Source organism: Giraffa tippelskirchi, chromosome 5 (genome assembly GCF_054371585.1).
Source record: "Giraffa tippelskirchi isolate mGirTip1 chromosome 5, T2T-mGirTip1v1.2.pri, whole genome shotgun sequence".
Lineage (NCBI taxonomy): Eukaryota > Metazoa > Chordata > Mammalia > Artiodactyla > Giraffidae > Giraffa > Giraffa tippelskirchi.
Genome location: NC_137279.1, coordinates 18,187,666 through 18,204,256, shown reverse-complemented (window position 1 = coordinate 18,204,256; position 16,591 = coordinate 18,187,666). Strand labels below are relative to the sequence as shown.

At 51.7% G+C, this 16,591-nt stretch overlaps 1 protein-coding gene across 2 annotated transcripts in view; it reads left to right on the top strand.

Moving 5' to 3' along the window:
- The window catches only part of KIAA1614 (KIAA1614 ortholog), a 41,978-nt gene extending 27,513 nt beyond the window's left edge, over positions 1-14,465 (top strand). For both annotated transcript variants that reach the window (XM_081485830.1, XM_081485829.1), the window contains exons 7-10: positions 2,466-2,724; positions 5,986-6,113; positions 6,627-6,811; positions 13,230-14,465. In XM_081485830.1, coding sequence (XP_081341956.1) covers positions 2,466-2,724; positions 5,986-6,113; positions 6,627-6,811; positions 13,230-13,423 — 766 coding nt within the window. In that variant the 3' untranslated portion in view covers positions 13,424-14,465. The remainder of the gene's footprint in view (positions 1-2,465; positions 2,725-5,985; positions 6,114-6,626; positions 6,812-13,229) is intronic.
- Positions 14,466-16,591: the final 2,126 nt, after the last annotated feature.

Here is a 16,591-nt window from a genome sequence, read left to right as displayed (position 1 = left end):
ATCAGTCCTTCCAATGAACACCCAGGACTGAACTCCTTTAGGATGGACTGGTTGGATCTCCTTGCAGTCCAAGGGACTGTCAAGAGTCTTCTCCAATACCACAGTTCAAAAGCATCAATTCTTCAGCGCTCAGCTTTCTTCACCATCCAACTCTCACATCCATACATGACCACTGGAAAAACCATAGCCTTGACTAGACGGACCTTTGTTGGCAAAGGAATGTCTCTGCTTTTAAATATGCTATCTAGGTTGGTCATAACCTTCCTTCCAAGGAGTAAGCGTCTTTTAATTTCATGGCTGCAATCACCATCAGCAATGATCTTACAGCCCCCCGAAATAAAGTCTGACACTGTTTCCACTGTTTCCCCATCTATTTGCCATGAAGTGATGGGACCAGATGCCATGATCTTAGTTTTCTGAACGTTGAGCTTTAAGCTAACTTTTTCACTCTCCTCTTTCACTTTCATCAAGAGGCTCTTTAGTTCTTCTTCACTTTCTGCCATAAGGGTGGTGTGATCTGCATATCTGAGGTTATTGATATTTCTCCCGGCAATCTTGATTCCAGCTTGTGTTTCTTCCACTCCAGCGTTTCTCATGATGTACTCTGCATATAAGTTAAATAAGCAGGGTGACAATTTACAGCCTTGACGTACTCCTTTCCCAACTTGGAACCAGTCTGTTGTTCCTTGTCCTTAATTAAATGATGTCATTTCTCTGACTGAAACCTCAGTGGTTTATCCTTTCACTTACCTTCAGTTCAGTTCAGTTCAGTCGTTCAGTTGTGTCCGACTCTTTGCAACCCCGTGGACTGCAACATGCCAGGCCTGCCTGTCCATCACCAACTCCCAGAGTTTACTCAAACTTATCTCCATTGAATCAGTGATGCCATCCAACCATCTCATCCTCTGTTGTCCCCTTCTCCTTCCGCCTTCAATCTTTCCCAGCATCACGGTCTTTTCCAATGGGTCAGTTCTTCACATCAGGTGGCCAGAGTATTGGAGTTTCAGCATCAGTTCTTCCAATGAATATTCAGGACTGATCTCCTTTAGGATTGACTGGTTGGATCTCCTTTCAGTCCAAGGGACTCTCAAGAGTCTTGTCTATCACCACAGTTCAAAAGCATCAATTCTTTGGCGCTCAGCTTTCTTTATAGTCCAACTCACATCCATACGTGACTGCTGGAAAAACCATAGCCTTGACTAGATGGACCTTTGCTGGCAAATTAATGTCTCTGCTTTTTAATATGCTGTCTAGATTTGTCATAACTTTTCTTTCAAGGAGTAAATGTCTTTTATTTTCATGGCTGCAGTCACCATCTGCAGTGATTTTGGAGCCCCCCCAAAATAAAGTCTGCCACTATTTCCGCTGTTTCTCCATCTATTTGCCATGAAGTGATGGGACCAGATGCCATGATCTTAGTTTTCTGAATGTTGAGCTTTAAGCCAACTTTTTCACTCTCCTCCTCTTTCACTTTCATCAAGAGACTCTTTATTTAGTTCTTCTTCCCTTTCTGCCATAAGGGTGGTATTATCTGCATATCTGAGGTTATTTCTCCTGGCAATCTTGATTCCAGCTTGTGCTTCATCCAACCCAGTGTTTCTCATGATGTACTCTGCATATAAGTTAAATAAGCAGGGTGACAATATACAGCCTTGACGTACTCCTTTTCCTATTTGGAAGCAGTCTGTTGTTCCATGTCCAGTTCTAACTGTTGCTTCCTGACCTGCATACAGACTTCTCAAGAGGCAGATCAGGTGGTCTGGTACCTTACCCTGATGCAAACCCCTTTCCCTGACATAACACTCAATGTAATTCAGCTTCAGTCACCTGTCAGATCCCTGCTGATCCCTCTTTCCTCATGTCAAAGTTCTACAGGCCTGGCCCTGTTATGTTCTTGAACCCACCACACAGCAAGCCTCTTCCTGCTTAGGGCTGTGGTTTCAGCTGCCCCCTCGCCCCGGAATTCTCACCTCCAGGCTCGGCAGGATTGACTCCTTCCTGCCATTCAGCCCTCGGTTTAAATGTCGTCTTGTGAGAGAGGCCTTCCCCAGCCACCCTGTCACCCTCTGCTTCACCCTGCTCATCGGTCACCCAGAGGGCTTCTCCCTTGTTTACTAGTGTGTTGTTCGTAAGTTCCCAAGTGGAAGGGTCTTGTCCATCTGCTTTATCCCATACCCTCGTTATTTGCCACATGCCAGTGCTGGCAGGAAGCCTAGCAGAGGTTCTGATGAATCACTGGGTGAACAGATGACTAGTGAACCCATAGTTGGCTGTGACCCTGAGGGTCTTCTCTGCTGCCCAAGCAGAGGCTCCTGCAGAAGTCCACTCGGCCTTTCTGTCTGCAGCCAGGCTGTCACCTCCTCCTCGAGGCTGGGGTGCTGGCCCACCTGGGCCTCCCAGGACCCTAAGGTTCTTGCCTCCCCCAGCCCTCTCCCACCCACCTCACATCCACCTTTGCATTCCAGTGCCTCGTCGGGGGTCAGTGCGGGCCCCAGCCCGCCCTCCGTCCCCGCTTCTGACAAGAGCAAGAAAAGCAGCGGGGGCATCGCCTCTGCCCTAGGGCTGAAGAAGTTCTTCTCGGCACTGAGTCAGGGCACGCGGCCCAAGATGGGCAAGTCCCGCAGCTACAGCGTGGAGCAGCTGCAGCCCCCTGCGCCTGGCCCAGCTTCACACACTGGCACCCCCAAAGCGAAGAGAGCCCCATCCTTACAATCCTTGCATCTGGTGAGAGTCCCAAGGGCCCAGCCCAGGGGTGTGTGAGGGCAGTGGGGTGGTGGCCACCACTGAGATGAAAGGTGAAGGAGAAGAGAAGTGCCGGGGTGCTCCTGAGGAGCCCAGGGTGGGGAAAGGCATCCCCACGGTCCATCGGCAAGACGTGGACTCCCTGGATGCGGTGCGGTGAGCGAGTTCTGTCCTTCCACCCCGCTGTCCCAGCCTGGGCTCACTCCGCCACCTCTGCCAAGGCCTGGCATTGGCTGCCTGATTATTCTGGAAGCTTCCCCGCGGCCACAGCCACTCTACTAGTCTAGCACAGATCACTGCACACCTGGATTGCCTCCACAGCCTCCTCACTGGCGTCCCTGCCCTGTCTTTCCCCATGTGGCTTCCAAAATGGTCCTTCCTGCATGCAAATCTGGTCTTGCCGCCCCTCCTTGTGGAACATCCACCATTGGTTCCTTATCACCCCCAGGAAAACACTTTGCGGTCATTTGACATTGCCAAAGGGTTTCTGCAATCTGACTGATCTTTCCCCTAATACTCAACCTCAGTTATCCTTGACCTTGCAGTTCTGAAATCAGGCCACACAGTTTGAACCTTTACCTGAAATATTCTTCCCATCTTCTCCACCTGCTAATGCCTGTTCATGCATCAATACTTAAGGCACAGCTTCCTCCAGGAAACTGCTTCTAATCCTTTCTTGGGCTGAGCTGGGCACCTCTGCTCCGTCTTCCCTTCTCATCCTGCACTTTCCTCCTTCATGGAACTTGTCAGGTAGTATTTTGATTTTTGTCTGTCTCCCCTCAGTGGAATGTGACTCTCTGAGGGAACGCTACTTGATCTTTATATTCCAAATATTTAGTATGATAATTAGCATAGTACACAGTGAATGAATGAGTGAGTGAATGAACACAGGGTAGCCTGCTAAAGTTCCCTTCTCATGCGCTAGAGGGTAAACCAACAGTAAACCAACAGCAGCGCCTAACTCTCAGCTGGGTCTCTGAAAGTGCTGTTCTAGTCCAGATTTTCCAGGTATCATGTCTGTTCTCTTCCCCGCCCCCTCTGCTGGGCAGAACAAAGCAGGCAACTGAGGTTTAGTGCATTGGAGCCTTCGTTTTTCAGGCTGAAGTAGGGAAGAGAATGCAGACTGAATGAGCATTCCGTTGGTTGTCTTGCATCGCGTATGGTATAAATATTTGCTGGTTGGATGAATTGGAAGGCAAAGAAACAAAAGCAAAACAATCTCAAGCTGGGGACAAAAGCCTAGACTGACATGGTGCTCCAGGAATTCGCTGCTTTTCTCCCGAAGTTAGATTTGTCCCTGGTGTGTCTGAGCCATGGTGCTCAGATGTATGGCCGTCAGAGCTTCAGTCTGTGTACCCAAGGGAGATGACAGCCCATTATCTGCCATGTAGTCCGAGTGGGCCAAGTTAGGAAGTAAGCTGGCCAAGAAAGGGTGGGAGCAAGTGCCAGGAGGACTGAGCAGCAGAAAGAATTGTTCAAGAACTAAAAAAAGAAAATAAGACTCCCCCTCACCCTGGTATATTCATGACCTGTCTCAGGGTGAACCCCTTCCTGTTGTGCTGCCAAGAGTGCGTGGTGAGAGTGCAGACGGTCTTGGTTTTCACTCTGCCCTTCTAAGTAGGCAGTGAGCACCCTTACCTCGTGGGCGGCTCCCACGTCCTCTAGTGGCTGTGGCTCGTTCCTTCCTCCCTTTTCCCTTCCTCTCTGCCTTTCCACTCTTGAGTTGAACATGACTTCTTCCAGGATGCCCTCCAGAACTTCAAGGCAAGCTCAGGGCCCCCTCTTGAGCTTCTAGATAATACAGCTTATCCTGGGAGCACGGATTCCCAATGTGATAAATAATGTGTGCAGTATTTGTTTAGAAGTCTGCCTCTCCCTGCCTCCCACCTGCACCCTCAGAATAGCCTCCTCACTGGGTCAGTTTCTAGAACACAGATCGGACCTTGTAATTATTCTGATTAGTATCACTCAGTGGCTCCTCTGCAGGTCATACGAGGTCTCTCCGGATCTGGCCCTTGGCTCCAGCCCATCGCCCATCACCTCTGCAGCCCAGCCACCCAGACCACGAGTATGTTCCAGAACATCCATGCTTTCTCCCATCTCCGCCTGTCTTCATCTACTAGTTCTTCTGCCTGGAACTCCCCATCCCAGTCTTCACCTGGAGAGCTCTTGCTTCGGGTGCTGCGCAGGCAGTGGCTCCTCCAGGGCCCCGGGGCCTCCTGAGCTGAGTCACTGTGCTTCCCTGCACAGCGTCATCCATGCTGCTAGCCTCACACTTAAAACGTACATTTAGGGCTTCTGACCTGTCCATGCTGACCCCACCCCCACCGTGGTGTGAAAGGGACTTCAGTCTTATCCATCATGCACAGAGTTTTTAGGTGCATACTTGATAAAATTTTTAATGTCAGTGATCATGAAAGGGATACTAAAGAATCACAAACTAAGATTTTTAACTCTAAAATTTTGTTCATTATTCTGTAATTATTTCATTTTACCTTTTTTTAAAATGCATTTATTTATGACTGTGCTGGGTCTTCACTGCCTCGTGGGCTTTCTCTAGTTGTGGTGCGCAGGCTTCTCACTGCAGTGGCTTCTCTTGTTTCAGAGTGCAGGCTCTAGGTATGCAGCTTCCATAGTTGTGGTGCACAGGTTTATTTGTCCTGTGATGTGTGGAATCATCCCGGACCAGGTATCGAACCTGTCTCCTGCATTAGCAAGTGGATTCTTAACCACTGGACCACCAGGAAGTCCTAACTTGTTTTCTTAATCAAGGAGAAAGTTAGATTTTCTTAATCAGTGAGATAATTAGCATTATCCTATTCAGTTGTTATTTCAGCCAACAATTTTTTTTTTAATTTGAAGCTTCAGAGTGCCTACGTAGGCCCATCTCTTTAAGTAAGTTATGGTTATTCTGTTAAGCAGTTTTTTAGCAGACCCTCAGGTTCAGGGTTGGGGTTCCCTCTCTGTCAACCCCTTGGTGGTGGTTTAGTCACTAAGTTGTGTCTGACTCTTAACAACCCCATGGGCTGTGGCCTGCCAGGCTCCTCTGTCCATGGGATTCCCCAGGCAAGAATACTGGAGTGGGTTGCCATTTCCTTCTCCAGGGGATCTTCCCAACACCAGGAATCAAACCCGGTCTCCTGTATTGCAGGCAGATCTTTACCGGCTGAACTACGAGGGAACCCCTGTCAACCCCTTACCAGATGGCTTTTCTTACCTGCAATATTGGGTCTTCCCCACCAGGTGTCACCCTCTCGCCAACATAGGAAAGCCACCTCCTTTCAGAACCTCCATTCTCTGCTGAGTGGCAAGGTGGACCGGTCCAACCTCTACCTGGTAGGCGAGCCAGGGGATCACAGTGCAGCTGACAGGTAAGAGTGGGCAAGTGTTTTAGAGGGGAGACCCAGAGCATAGACAGTGGAGCTATACACTTAACTCCTTCCTGCCTTAGCAGCATGGCCCTTAGCAGCATCTGGAAATCTGAATGTTCAGAGAGCTTCCTTAGTCCAGCTGAAGATTTGATTAAAGATCCAGAGACAGGGACCCCAAAGAGGTCCTTGCCCCCTGACCAGGCCTGCCTAGAGAAACCACCCTCTCTGATGAGGCCCGCTAGGCTAGCTGCTCTTATTGGGGGCTCCATGGAGGGGCTTTAGGGGGTCCATTAAATTCCTGGGATTTTTGTGTAAAATAAAAACTTCCTCACATTCTCAGAGAGATGTCTCCAATTAAAATGATTAAGAACCGCTGCTCTGGGGGAGGGGAGTCTGTGGAGCCTCACACAGCTGTGGGCACAGCCAGGCCCGGCCCTGGCTGGAGGCCTCCTCTAGGCCTAGAGGCTCCAGCGCCTGCCCCCTTTGCCCTCCCTCGCCTCTCGCCCCTTACAGGCCGGGCAAGGCGCCAGCCCGGCGCGCCCTCAGCGTGGAGGACGTGAGTGCCCCTGGCCCGGCGCGCACCGTGGGCCGCCTGGTGGAGGTGTTCCCCGACGGCACGAGCCAGCTGCAGCTACAGCGCCCGCCGGAGGGCACTTTCGGCTTCAACGTGGCCTCTGGGAATGGACGCCGGGACTCAGGTAGGCCTCGTCCCCTGTTCTGGCTCCCCTGCCCCCAGGGCATCAGCAGACCGCAGCAGTGCCTTCTGGCCGTGGCCATTTCTGTTTCCAGGTTTTGACCGAGCAGGAGCTCTGGACTCTCAGTGAAGGGACTGGAATTCTCCCCTCCAGGCGGTGGAGATGGCAGGCTTGCTCCACTGTCCCTCCGGCCATCTTGAAATCAGAATCCCGACTCCCATCTTTTCATGGGGGAGTCAGAGGGAGGTTGTTTGTGTTGGCTGGTTCTCCGGATCCCTTTGATGTGGCTGGTGTGGTTCCCTTCCTCTAGCTGCAGAGTGTGTCCGGGCTCGTGGACCGTGCCTGCCTGTCTCTGCATCCAGGCCCCTCCCTCCGGGCAGGCTCCTGCTGGGGATGTTCACATGGATCCTGGCTCCAGGCCCCTAGCCGGTCGGCCTGCTAGGTCCTGATTCAGCACTGGCAGGATCAGGGAAGGCCTCTGGGTGTCCTTCTGCACCCTGGCCAGTTCTCAGCCCTGCTGCATGAATCTTTCAGGGAAAAAATGACTTGCCCAGGCCTTTACCCAAGGTCTGTGGGCTAGGATCCATCACAGGGCGAAAGTGAAGTGAAAGTGAAAGTCTCTCAGTTGTGTCCAACCCCATGGATGGATTGTGCTGCGGTGGGTTTAGTCCTTCTGTGCTTTGATCTCCTGGGTCAAAGCTATTTAGGTGGCAGAACACTGTCTGCTGCTGGAGTTGCAGACTGAAGTGAGTTCTTGCATATGTTCCATCATTTATTTTTCAACAATATACGTTGAGGATCTACTAGGTGTTGTAGATACTGGGGATAGAGCAGTAAATGGAACAGATGAAATCCTTGTGCTCAGGAGTGTACATTCTCAGGAGGGAATTAGACTATCTACATATATATATATATATATATATATATATATATATATATAAATCAGGATAAGGCCCAAGGGCAGTGAGCTGGGAGTCCTGGTGGGGCAGCTTTTCTGAGAAGAGACCCCTGAGCAGACAGACACTGGCATAAAGTGAGGGTGGCCCCATGTGATGTCTGGGCAGTGAGTTCCAAGCAGAGGCAACAGTCCATGCAGGGCCCTGAGGGCTGGAAAGGAGCTTGGCCCCTGGGAGGAACTGCAAGGAGGTCGAGCTGGACAGAGCGGGGTGAGGGGGAGAGACTAAGCTGAGGGTAGGAAGGTTGGGGGACAGCTGAGCCTCGAAGTGTGGGAGAGAGACCGAGCTGAGCTCAGAAGGGGCCGTCTTCCTTGAGATGAGACAAGAGTTACCAGGGGCTTGGAGCTGGGACTGACATGCTCTGATTTAATGCTTTTAACAGTGTCCCTGGCTGCTGTGTTGGGAATAGACCCTAGTGGGATGCAAGTGGAGCCAAGGAGCCCAGTTTTAAGGTTATTTCAATAGTCTGGGGTAGACATGGTGGCAGCGGCATAGACTGGCATGACTGTGGAGATGGTAAGAAATGGCCAGGTTCTGGCTGACTTGAAGGTAGTTGACTATCTACTGGTGGATTTTACATGAGTGTGAGAGGAAGGGAGGATAAGAGTCTCCCCACTCTGGCCCTCAGGAGGGGTACCTGTCTGTCCTCGCAGGGAGATTGTGAATGTGAGCATGTGTTGGCCATCGTAAAGCGTTCCACAGGCTGTTAGCCACTGTGCCCTTTCCTCCAGCTTCCTCTACCCTTCGGTGAGGGGGTCAGGCCCTGCCAGAGAGGCAGCATGCAGGCGTAGTTAGATGACAGAGCACGGTTTGTACTCCAGCGCCTTTGCTGGCTGTGTGACCTTGAGCAGGTTACTTAGCCTCTCTGAGCCTCTAGTCTCTAATTTGTAAAATGAGGGACTTCCCTGGTGGTCCAACTGTTAAGACTCTGTGCTTCCCTTATTGAGGGTACAGGTGCAATCCCTGGTTGGGGAACTAAGATCCCACATGCCAGGCAATGCGATCCAATAAATAAGTAAATGCTTCTGCTAAGTCGCTTTAGTCTTGTCTGACTCTTTGCAACCCCGTGGACTGTAGCCCACAGGGCTTCTCTGTCCATGGGATTCTCCAGGCAAGAATACTGGGGTGAGTTGCTGTTTCCTCCTCCATGGGATCTTCCCAACCCAGGGATCGAACCCACGTCTCTTATGTCTCGTGCTTTGGCAGGCAGGTTCTTTATCACTAGTGCTACTTGGGATGCCCATGTATAAATAAAGAACACCTAACTTGTAAAATGAAGCTAATGAAACCCTACCTGGAAAAGTCATTTCAGTGGGGTATATAGGAAAGTCCCTGGCACACGTTGTTCCGTCCCTCTTCAGAAAAAGAATGTATGTGTATTTGGGGAGTAGAACTCCAGACAGAGGGCAGGGGGTTGGGAGGGGGCCCAGACATGATCTGCACCAGCTGCCAGTGTGAGCTCACGCCCAACCAGGCAGTCTCCTGTGCCCCATCCTTCCCACAAGTCCCTTTAGGCCTCTTTGGCGGCAGTGGGACTCCCTCCCCCATCACCCATCACGGACTGCTGATGGGCAGGGGTCTCTAGTGACCAGGAGCTTCTTGGGCTCTGCCCTGGCCTGCTCCGTGGGTGCCCCTTGCCTGGGTGGGTGCCAGCTCTTCCCTATCCTGCCCAGGTGGCACTCTCCTCCAGCCTCTACGGTTGGCTGTCGGCTATCCCACAGAGATGCCCTCACCCTTGGAATGCGGCTGGTACTGGTGCGTCCTTGCCTCAGGCTGTGCTCCAGCCCCCCAGGGTCACTTCTCCTGGGCCTCAGAGGGGCTGTGAGTTGGGGCTGGTTTGCATTCCTCACTAGAACATCATGATGTGGGCGTTCCTTGCTGGCTGTCACATCTGAGTCCGTACAAGCACGTGAGAATGGCAGGCTTTGCCTTCTGCTTCTCATTGAAAACAACACAGAGATCATACACCCTTAACAAAGGCCATTTCCAGCAGACAATAAATGTCTACAATAGCCTCTCTGTCATACTTGTGTCATGACTTCCAACTGTGAAACGTACCCCGGAGTCTTCCCCCTACATGGCAGGCATGACAGCAGTGTCTGGTCCTCTGACTACATTCTTTTGGGTTTTCTCATCCCTCCCCACTGGCATGCTCTGCTGGACAGCAGCCATTTCTGCAGGTTCCTCCCCTGCCTCCTTACCTGCCTTTCCCCCCATACAGCCAGCACTCAGACAATGCAGACAAGCTGTTAAAGAGCCCAGAAAGAAGAGGGGAAGGCTAGGGCAAGGGCTGCAAGAAAAGCCTTGTGCAGCCAAGATGGCAGACAGACACTGCCAGGAGGGAGCCGGCCTTGCAGGAAAGGCTCAGTTCAGCCAAGAAGCACTGAGAGCGAGTTCCACAGCTCAGACTGGGGAGCAGGAACGTGTCAACAGATTGAATTTGCTAAACCCAAGAGCTGCAAACCTTCAGGTGCCTTAGAGATTTCAGTGCACATTTAAACCCCTGTTTTCGACAGTAGGCTTTGAAAAGCTTGCCTTCTCTTGGGACCAGAAGCTCCTACGAGGCTGGGCGGACTGGAGAGATGACTTCCCACTCGCCAGGACGTCTTAAAAGGCTTCCAGCCAGAGAGGAGATGCTCTTTCGGGTCCCTTCTAAGAACGCTGATTTTAAGAAGAGGAAGTAGAGAGCCGGGCGTGGACAGCTGCTACGTGTTTCTAATCAGCCAGCTGAGCTCAGGCTGGGGAGCAGTGAGGGTGCTTAAAGCCACGCCATTGTGGCCCAGGGCGCCCTGCAGGGGCCGTCACCACACAGGCTCCCCAGCCTGCAGTCTTCCTGCTCTGCACACCTGTGCTCACTTAGTGCGACTCGGTGGGTGGGGGGCACCCAGCCTTCCCTGGAAAAGCCTATGCTCCCTCAGGCAGAGACAGATGAAGGGGAGGGTTTGAAAGGTTTTTCGCCGAAGTCGAGGCAAGAGGGGCTCGGTCAGCTGGACTGTCCTGCATTGTGTGGCCAGGGAGCCCAGCCCAGCCAGCCCGAGGCCCCCAGAGCCCGCTCCGCTGACATGAGTTCCTCAGATTGAACCAGGGAAAGAAGGAGAAGCAGCTCCTTCCCAGGTTCACCCTTCCTCAGACACCCAGGAAATGGTCCCTGCCGAAGTCCAGCTCCAGCAGGTCCAGGGGTTCCCTCAGGAAGGACGGCGTCGGCGATGCGAATGAGAAGACACAGCGAGTCTCGGCGTTTCCAAGTGTCTTCCAACTTTATTGTTTTTAAGACAGCTTTTATATTTTTAGTGGTACATAGAAACAAATGTAAAGTATAGAGTCATACCAATTCAGCTTAAGGGACATACTGATTCAGCTTAAGGAGCATACCAACTTAGCTTAATGGGTATATCTTAATGGGCCTATCAAGTTAGCTCAATGGGCCAGCAGTTTCGACCCTCACCGAAGCCGTTTGCATGTCTTTAGTTACAAAAAGCCTCATTTTGTTTACATCGTCTTCTGGCCTGGTGGCCTGCTAACACCTTGTGACTCTTCATTGATAAGAGTTTATCAGTCAGAACACTTTTGTATAGGGCACATCAGGAAAGAATTCATCAACAGGAAGTTTTAAGGTAAAACCTGTTTTTGGTAATTTACTCTAGCCTTGAGCTTAACAGAAAAGAATGTAGTTCCATAAAGTCAAAGAACAGCAAGCTGAAATTCAGCTCTAAGTAAGAATCATCAGTTAAATCAACAATTGGCTTATTATTTGTATTAAAGCTAAACTTCTATTTATATAAATCTCTAACTATTATGCTTTTATTATATAGGCTAAATACGTTCAGAGTAAAAGCATAGTGAGTAAATATAGATTAAGTAACAGTTCCACAAAGCACTATTTTTTGTATTTCCTAACAAGCCTTTTTTCGTGCGAAGGGTTTTATGCCCATAGGGGCTTTCTGTGCGGAGGTTCTCAATGCTGTTTTATTACTAGGGAGCAGTTACGCACATTAGCTCCAAAGGCACAGGTACATTTATTAAACAAACCAATATGTTAGCAAAAGGAATTTAGATCAGCATACTCTATATCCCAGATAATTTTATTTAGGGTGCTACCGTTCAGGGGCCTTGTTGATTTGAGGTTTCAGAATGATCTTTTTTTAGTAGGGAATCAGGAAAGGTCTTTTGCCTAAGTCATAGAAAATAAGAAGAGGTTTATTATAGCAAGCGTCAGAAAGAGAGATCTCATTTTTAAGGTGAGCGCTGAGGCAGCCTCTCGAGAATCCCTGAGGCCTGAGTTGCTCTGCTCGTCAGTCCTTCTCCTCATGACTCTGTCATGAGTGGGGATCTCGTGAGCTGGCTCCCGGCAGGTCCCAGCCAGGTGGGGCCCCTCGGGGGCACTGGAGGGGAGAGTGTACGCAGACAGGAAAAGTGAGCCACTGTGACTGTAAACAGGGGGCTAGAATTTCTACGGGGGCTTCCCTCGTAGCTCAGTTGGTAAAGAATCCACCTGCAATGCAGGAGACCTGGGTTCGATCCCTGGGTTGGGAAGATCCCCTGGAGAAGGAAATGGCAACCCACTCCAGTATTCTTGCCTGGAGAATCCCATGGACAGAGGAGCCTGGTGGGTTACAGTCCATGGGGTTGCAAGAGTCATACACGACTTAGCGACTAAACCAACCAACCAACCAGAATTTCTGTGTTTCCTGGGCTTTTGCCCAGATGCCTCTGAATTCTAAGGATCCATATCCAAGGAAGACTGAAGCCAGGGCTGGTTCTAGATAATCCGGTGAAGCAAACCAGGTTTGGGTTTGACCTCAGCCTGTTCGCTACTCCCTGGGCTTCCCAGGTGGCGCTAGTTGTCAAGAACCTGCTTCCCAAGGTAGGAGACATGGGTTCGTATCCCTGGGTTGGGAGATCCTCTGGAGAAGGGAATGGCAACCCTGGACAGAGGAGCCTGGCGGGCCACAGTTCACAGGGTCGAAAGAGCTGGACACAACTGAGCGACTAACACTTTCACTTGTTTGTGGCTCCAGTGATACCATCCACCCCCAGTTACTTGAGGGCAGCAGGTGGGTCTTATTTGTGAATCCCACCTAGAGCAGTGCTGGGCATGTCATAGGTCTTAACATTTTCCTCCTTATTTTATAATCAAGCCTTCTCCTAGAAAAAGATAAGATTAGCTCATTCACACTGAGGTATACATGAATAACAACAGCTTAAGGCATTATTTGTATTGGGGGCATTTTAAAAGAGAAAAAAGGAAAAATGAAGTGGAGGCAGGCCTGCTGTATCTATTATAAAGCGAGTTGTGGTTGTGAAGTGGAATAATGAGGGAGTGTGCATGCATGTGTGTGTGAAGCACCTTGTATAAGCACCTGCCTCCCCTCCACCCCCTACACCACCCACCTGGTCGGCATTCCACAGAGCTGCGTATCTTTGATTTGGATTTCCTGCGTTAATTCTCCCGTTTTCCTTTGCAGGGTTCTACGTGCAGGAGATGGCTGACGAGAGCACAGCCAAGCTCTACTCGGGGCTGCTGGGGGTGGGGGATGAGATCCTTGAGGTGAACGGAGCCAAGGTTGCAGGGTTGGGCTTGGCTCACGTGAGGGAACTCCTGGCCCACGCGGAGAGCTTGTCAATCCGGGTGCTGAGGCAGAGGCCTGTCCCACGGTGACGCAGAGGTGCCTTGGCCCTCACTGTCACCCCCGTTGGAAACCCCGAACCGCCCCCAGGGGTGGCTGGGAATGTGCTACACAAAGCTGCTTTGTCTACTGAAAATGAACACGCTGGTGTGCAACCCCTCGGGCCTCGGTCGGGCTTCTGTGACTGACCATCCTTGCAGAGGGAAGGAGCCTGTTTGTGTATTTTGTTTAAGGATGTTAATTTATGCAGAATCAGGGAAGGGGATCTGTCTCCCGCCCTGACCAGGCCTGAGGTGGGGTCACCATCTTCTGGCACCTTTGTTGGCAGCAGGAGGAGAGAGATTCAATGGGTCCTTTGGTTGGTCCCTAAGCATCATCGCCTTACCCCCAGGCCCCATCCCACACTGTCAGGGGCTCCCCCAGCTCCTCTCACTCCAGAGCCAAAGAAAGTACTTGGCCATATTGGCCTTGAGCCTGCCTTTTTCAGTCTCATTCCTCCCAGCTCCCATCTGACGCCTTTGCTCTTTTTCCAAAAATGGACCAAGTGTCCAGGAGTCATAGCCTTATAGCCATGGACCATATATCCCAAACCAAATATTGGCAACATGTGTCTGGTGTGAGAACATCTGAGAGAGGTTATCTGGTAGTCAGAATATTAAGGATTTCTGGGAAATCTTTATGATATATGAGGTTGAAGGAACAAAATGAAACCAAGACCAACTTCAGGGAAGTGCAGCTGTGGCCAGTGGAACTAGCCAGACCAGCCCCGCTCCACACCGCCCTGACCTCTGCTCCCGCCCAGAGTGAGACTGGAGCCGCTGCGGCCTGGCCGTGAGGGCCTCTGTCTTCCTTCTCCTGGGACCTTGGACAAGGCTGCAGCTGCTGCCAGGCTGTCCCCAGCCACAAGCTCTCTGCCCAGTCTCCCTGAGGGCAGCTGTGGGTGGGTCACTGGCAGGGAGATGGCAGGGCACGCGAGCAGGGGGAGGGGCCATCCCACCTGGCGCTTCCAGTCCCTGAAGTGTTGGGACTCTCTGGAAGTAGTCTTAAATTATTAAAAAGCAAAGCCGAAACGTCTCCCACTCTTGAGTCGCTAAATTCTGGGCTGAATGTTCATTTGACCTTCACTAACCTGGCAGGGGCCTAAGGGGAGGGCGAGGGAGGAGACAGGCCTGGCAGTGGGCTGTGTTGGCATGCCAGAGGTGGGGGCTGGGGAGGCCTCTGGGGTTGGGGTGATGCAGGGTTGAGGCAGAAGCCTCCAGAGGTTGTTCTTTGGCTGGAAGAGGAGCCCTGGGCAAGGTGCATTTAGGAGCAGGAGACAGACCGCAGCTAAGGGTCCTCAGATGGGATCAGCGGAGGCGGGCAGCCCCAGACTGCTGGGTGCAGGCTGTGGTGAAAACACTGCAGAATCAGGTTACCGTGTGTGTGGCTGTAGCTCTTAGCAGGCATGGTTGCTGAAGGAGACTTGTGGCCTGAGAGAAAGATGACAGAGGGTGGGGAGGGGGAGGTCAGGAAGTGGGTGTGTGTGTGTGTGTGTGTGTATAAGGAGCATGGCAGAGAAAGGGCCCAGCTCTAAACCTGGAGGGGTGTGTGTGTGTGTGTGTGTGTCTGTGTCTGTGCGTGTAAGGAGCACGGCAGAGAAAGGGCCCAGCTCTAAACCTGGAGGGGTGTGTGTGTGTGTGTTTGTGTGTGTTCTCCTCTCCCAGGGCCTTAGCAGCAGCCAGTTAAAACCCCTTTTTACTTCCCTGGAGGCTAGCGGGGAAGGGCAGCTCCCATAGCCCCCAGCACTACAGGCTGGGGAGGCTGTGCCGGCGTGGGGTCAGGGTGACAGGGTTGAGCAGCGGGATCAGTGGAACAACTACTTGGGTTTTTCAGGTGTGAAGAGGGTGCTGGGATAACTCAGAGGGGCCCAGGGCCCCTCACAGCATAGAAATGGCCCCAAAACAGGAACTACAGGAGTGAGGAAACCCTGGCATCTCCTGCACCCCAGCTCGTGGCCTTGTGTTCATAAGACTTAGAGGAAATTTCATGTTGAAAGATGTTCTAGAGGCAAAACGGCGCGCTGTTTTCTGTCTGGTGAGGATAACCAGGATAACATGCCTCTTCAACCCCAGCTGGGAAGTGGGGTGCTTGGGCAGGGACTGGGTAGGGGAAGGTTTCTAAGGAGCCCTGAGCAGCTGCATCTGTTAGGTCCCAGGTGCGGGGTCAGGCTTCTAACTCGTCTTATTTCATCCTTAAACTAGTCCTGCCAGGGATGTCCCATTTATTGTCTTCTTTTACACAGATGGAGAACCAAGTTCAGCAGTGATGACAGGCTGTTCAGACCTAGTACTCTGACTTGGGGCACACTCTTCCTACTGCAGTCCCCTCCCCCCGTCCCCCATGCCAAAGAAAGGCTGGATGGAAGGAGGCGGGAGGGAGGCGCTGTGGGCTGTGTGTGAAGTGGGCCTGCTTTACTGTAATTCCGCAGAGGCCGAGGGTGCTCTCTCCTGGAGTAAAGCTATGCTGGGCCCCGACATGTGTGGGTAGGAGGGGGCTTTGGATTCTCCAGCTTCCTGTCTGACCTTCCTCATCTGCTCTGCCTGGGGAACTGCTGACCTGGAAAGCTAGGTCCAGCCCTGCGGCATCCATGCCTCCCACAGGACTATCAGAACCCTTTTACTTAGAAAGTGTTAGTCGCTCAGACGTGTCTGACTCTTTGCGACGCTATGGACTGTAGCCCGCCAGGCTCCTCTGTGCATGGGATTCTCTAGGCAAGAATACTGGAGTGGGTAGCCATTCCCTTCTCCAGAGGATCTTCCCAACCCAGGGATTGAACACAGGTCTTCTAAATTGCAGGCAGATTCTTTACCATCTGAACCACCAGGGAAGCCCTCGTGTTAACTAGGAGCCAGGCCATGGGTGATGCAGGAGCTGAGAGAGATGAGAAAGATGGGAGAAAAACCACCTTACCTGGCCAGAGGCTAGGGGAAGACTCAAGCATCACCACCTGGCCTGATGGTGCAGAGAGGAGGCACCTGGTTCGCCCCCCGGGTAGAGAGGCTGACAGTGATCTGAGATTAGCTGGGGGAGGGCTGCTTAAGAAGGGGGAGGAAAGGCTCTTAGGCAGGGTTTTGTAAAAAAGAGGAGGAACTCCCAGGAAGGTAAGGGAAAGGATGTTCAAAAGTATGGATTTCTCCTGAATCTGCACTCTGTCCCTCCTG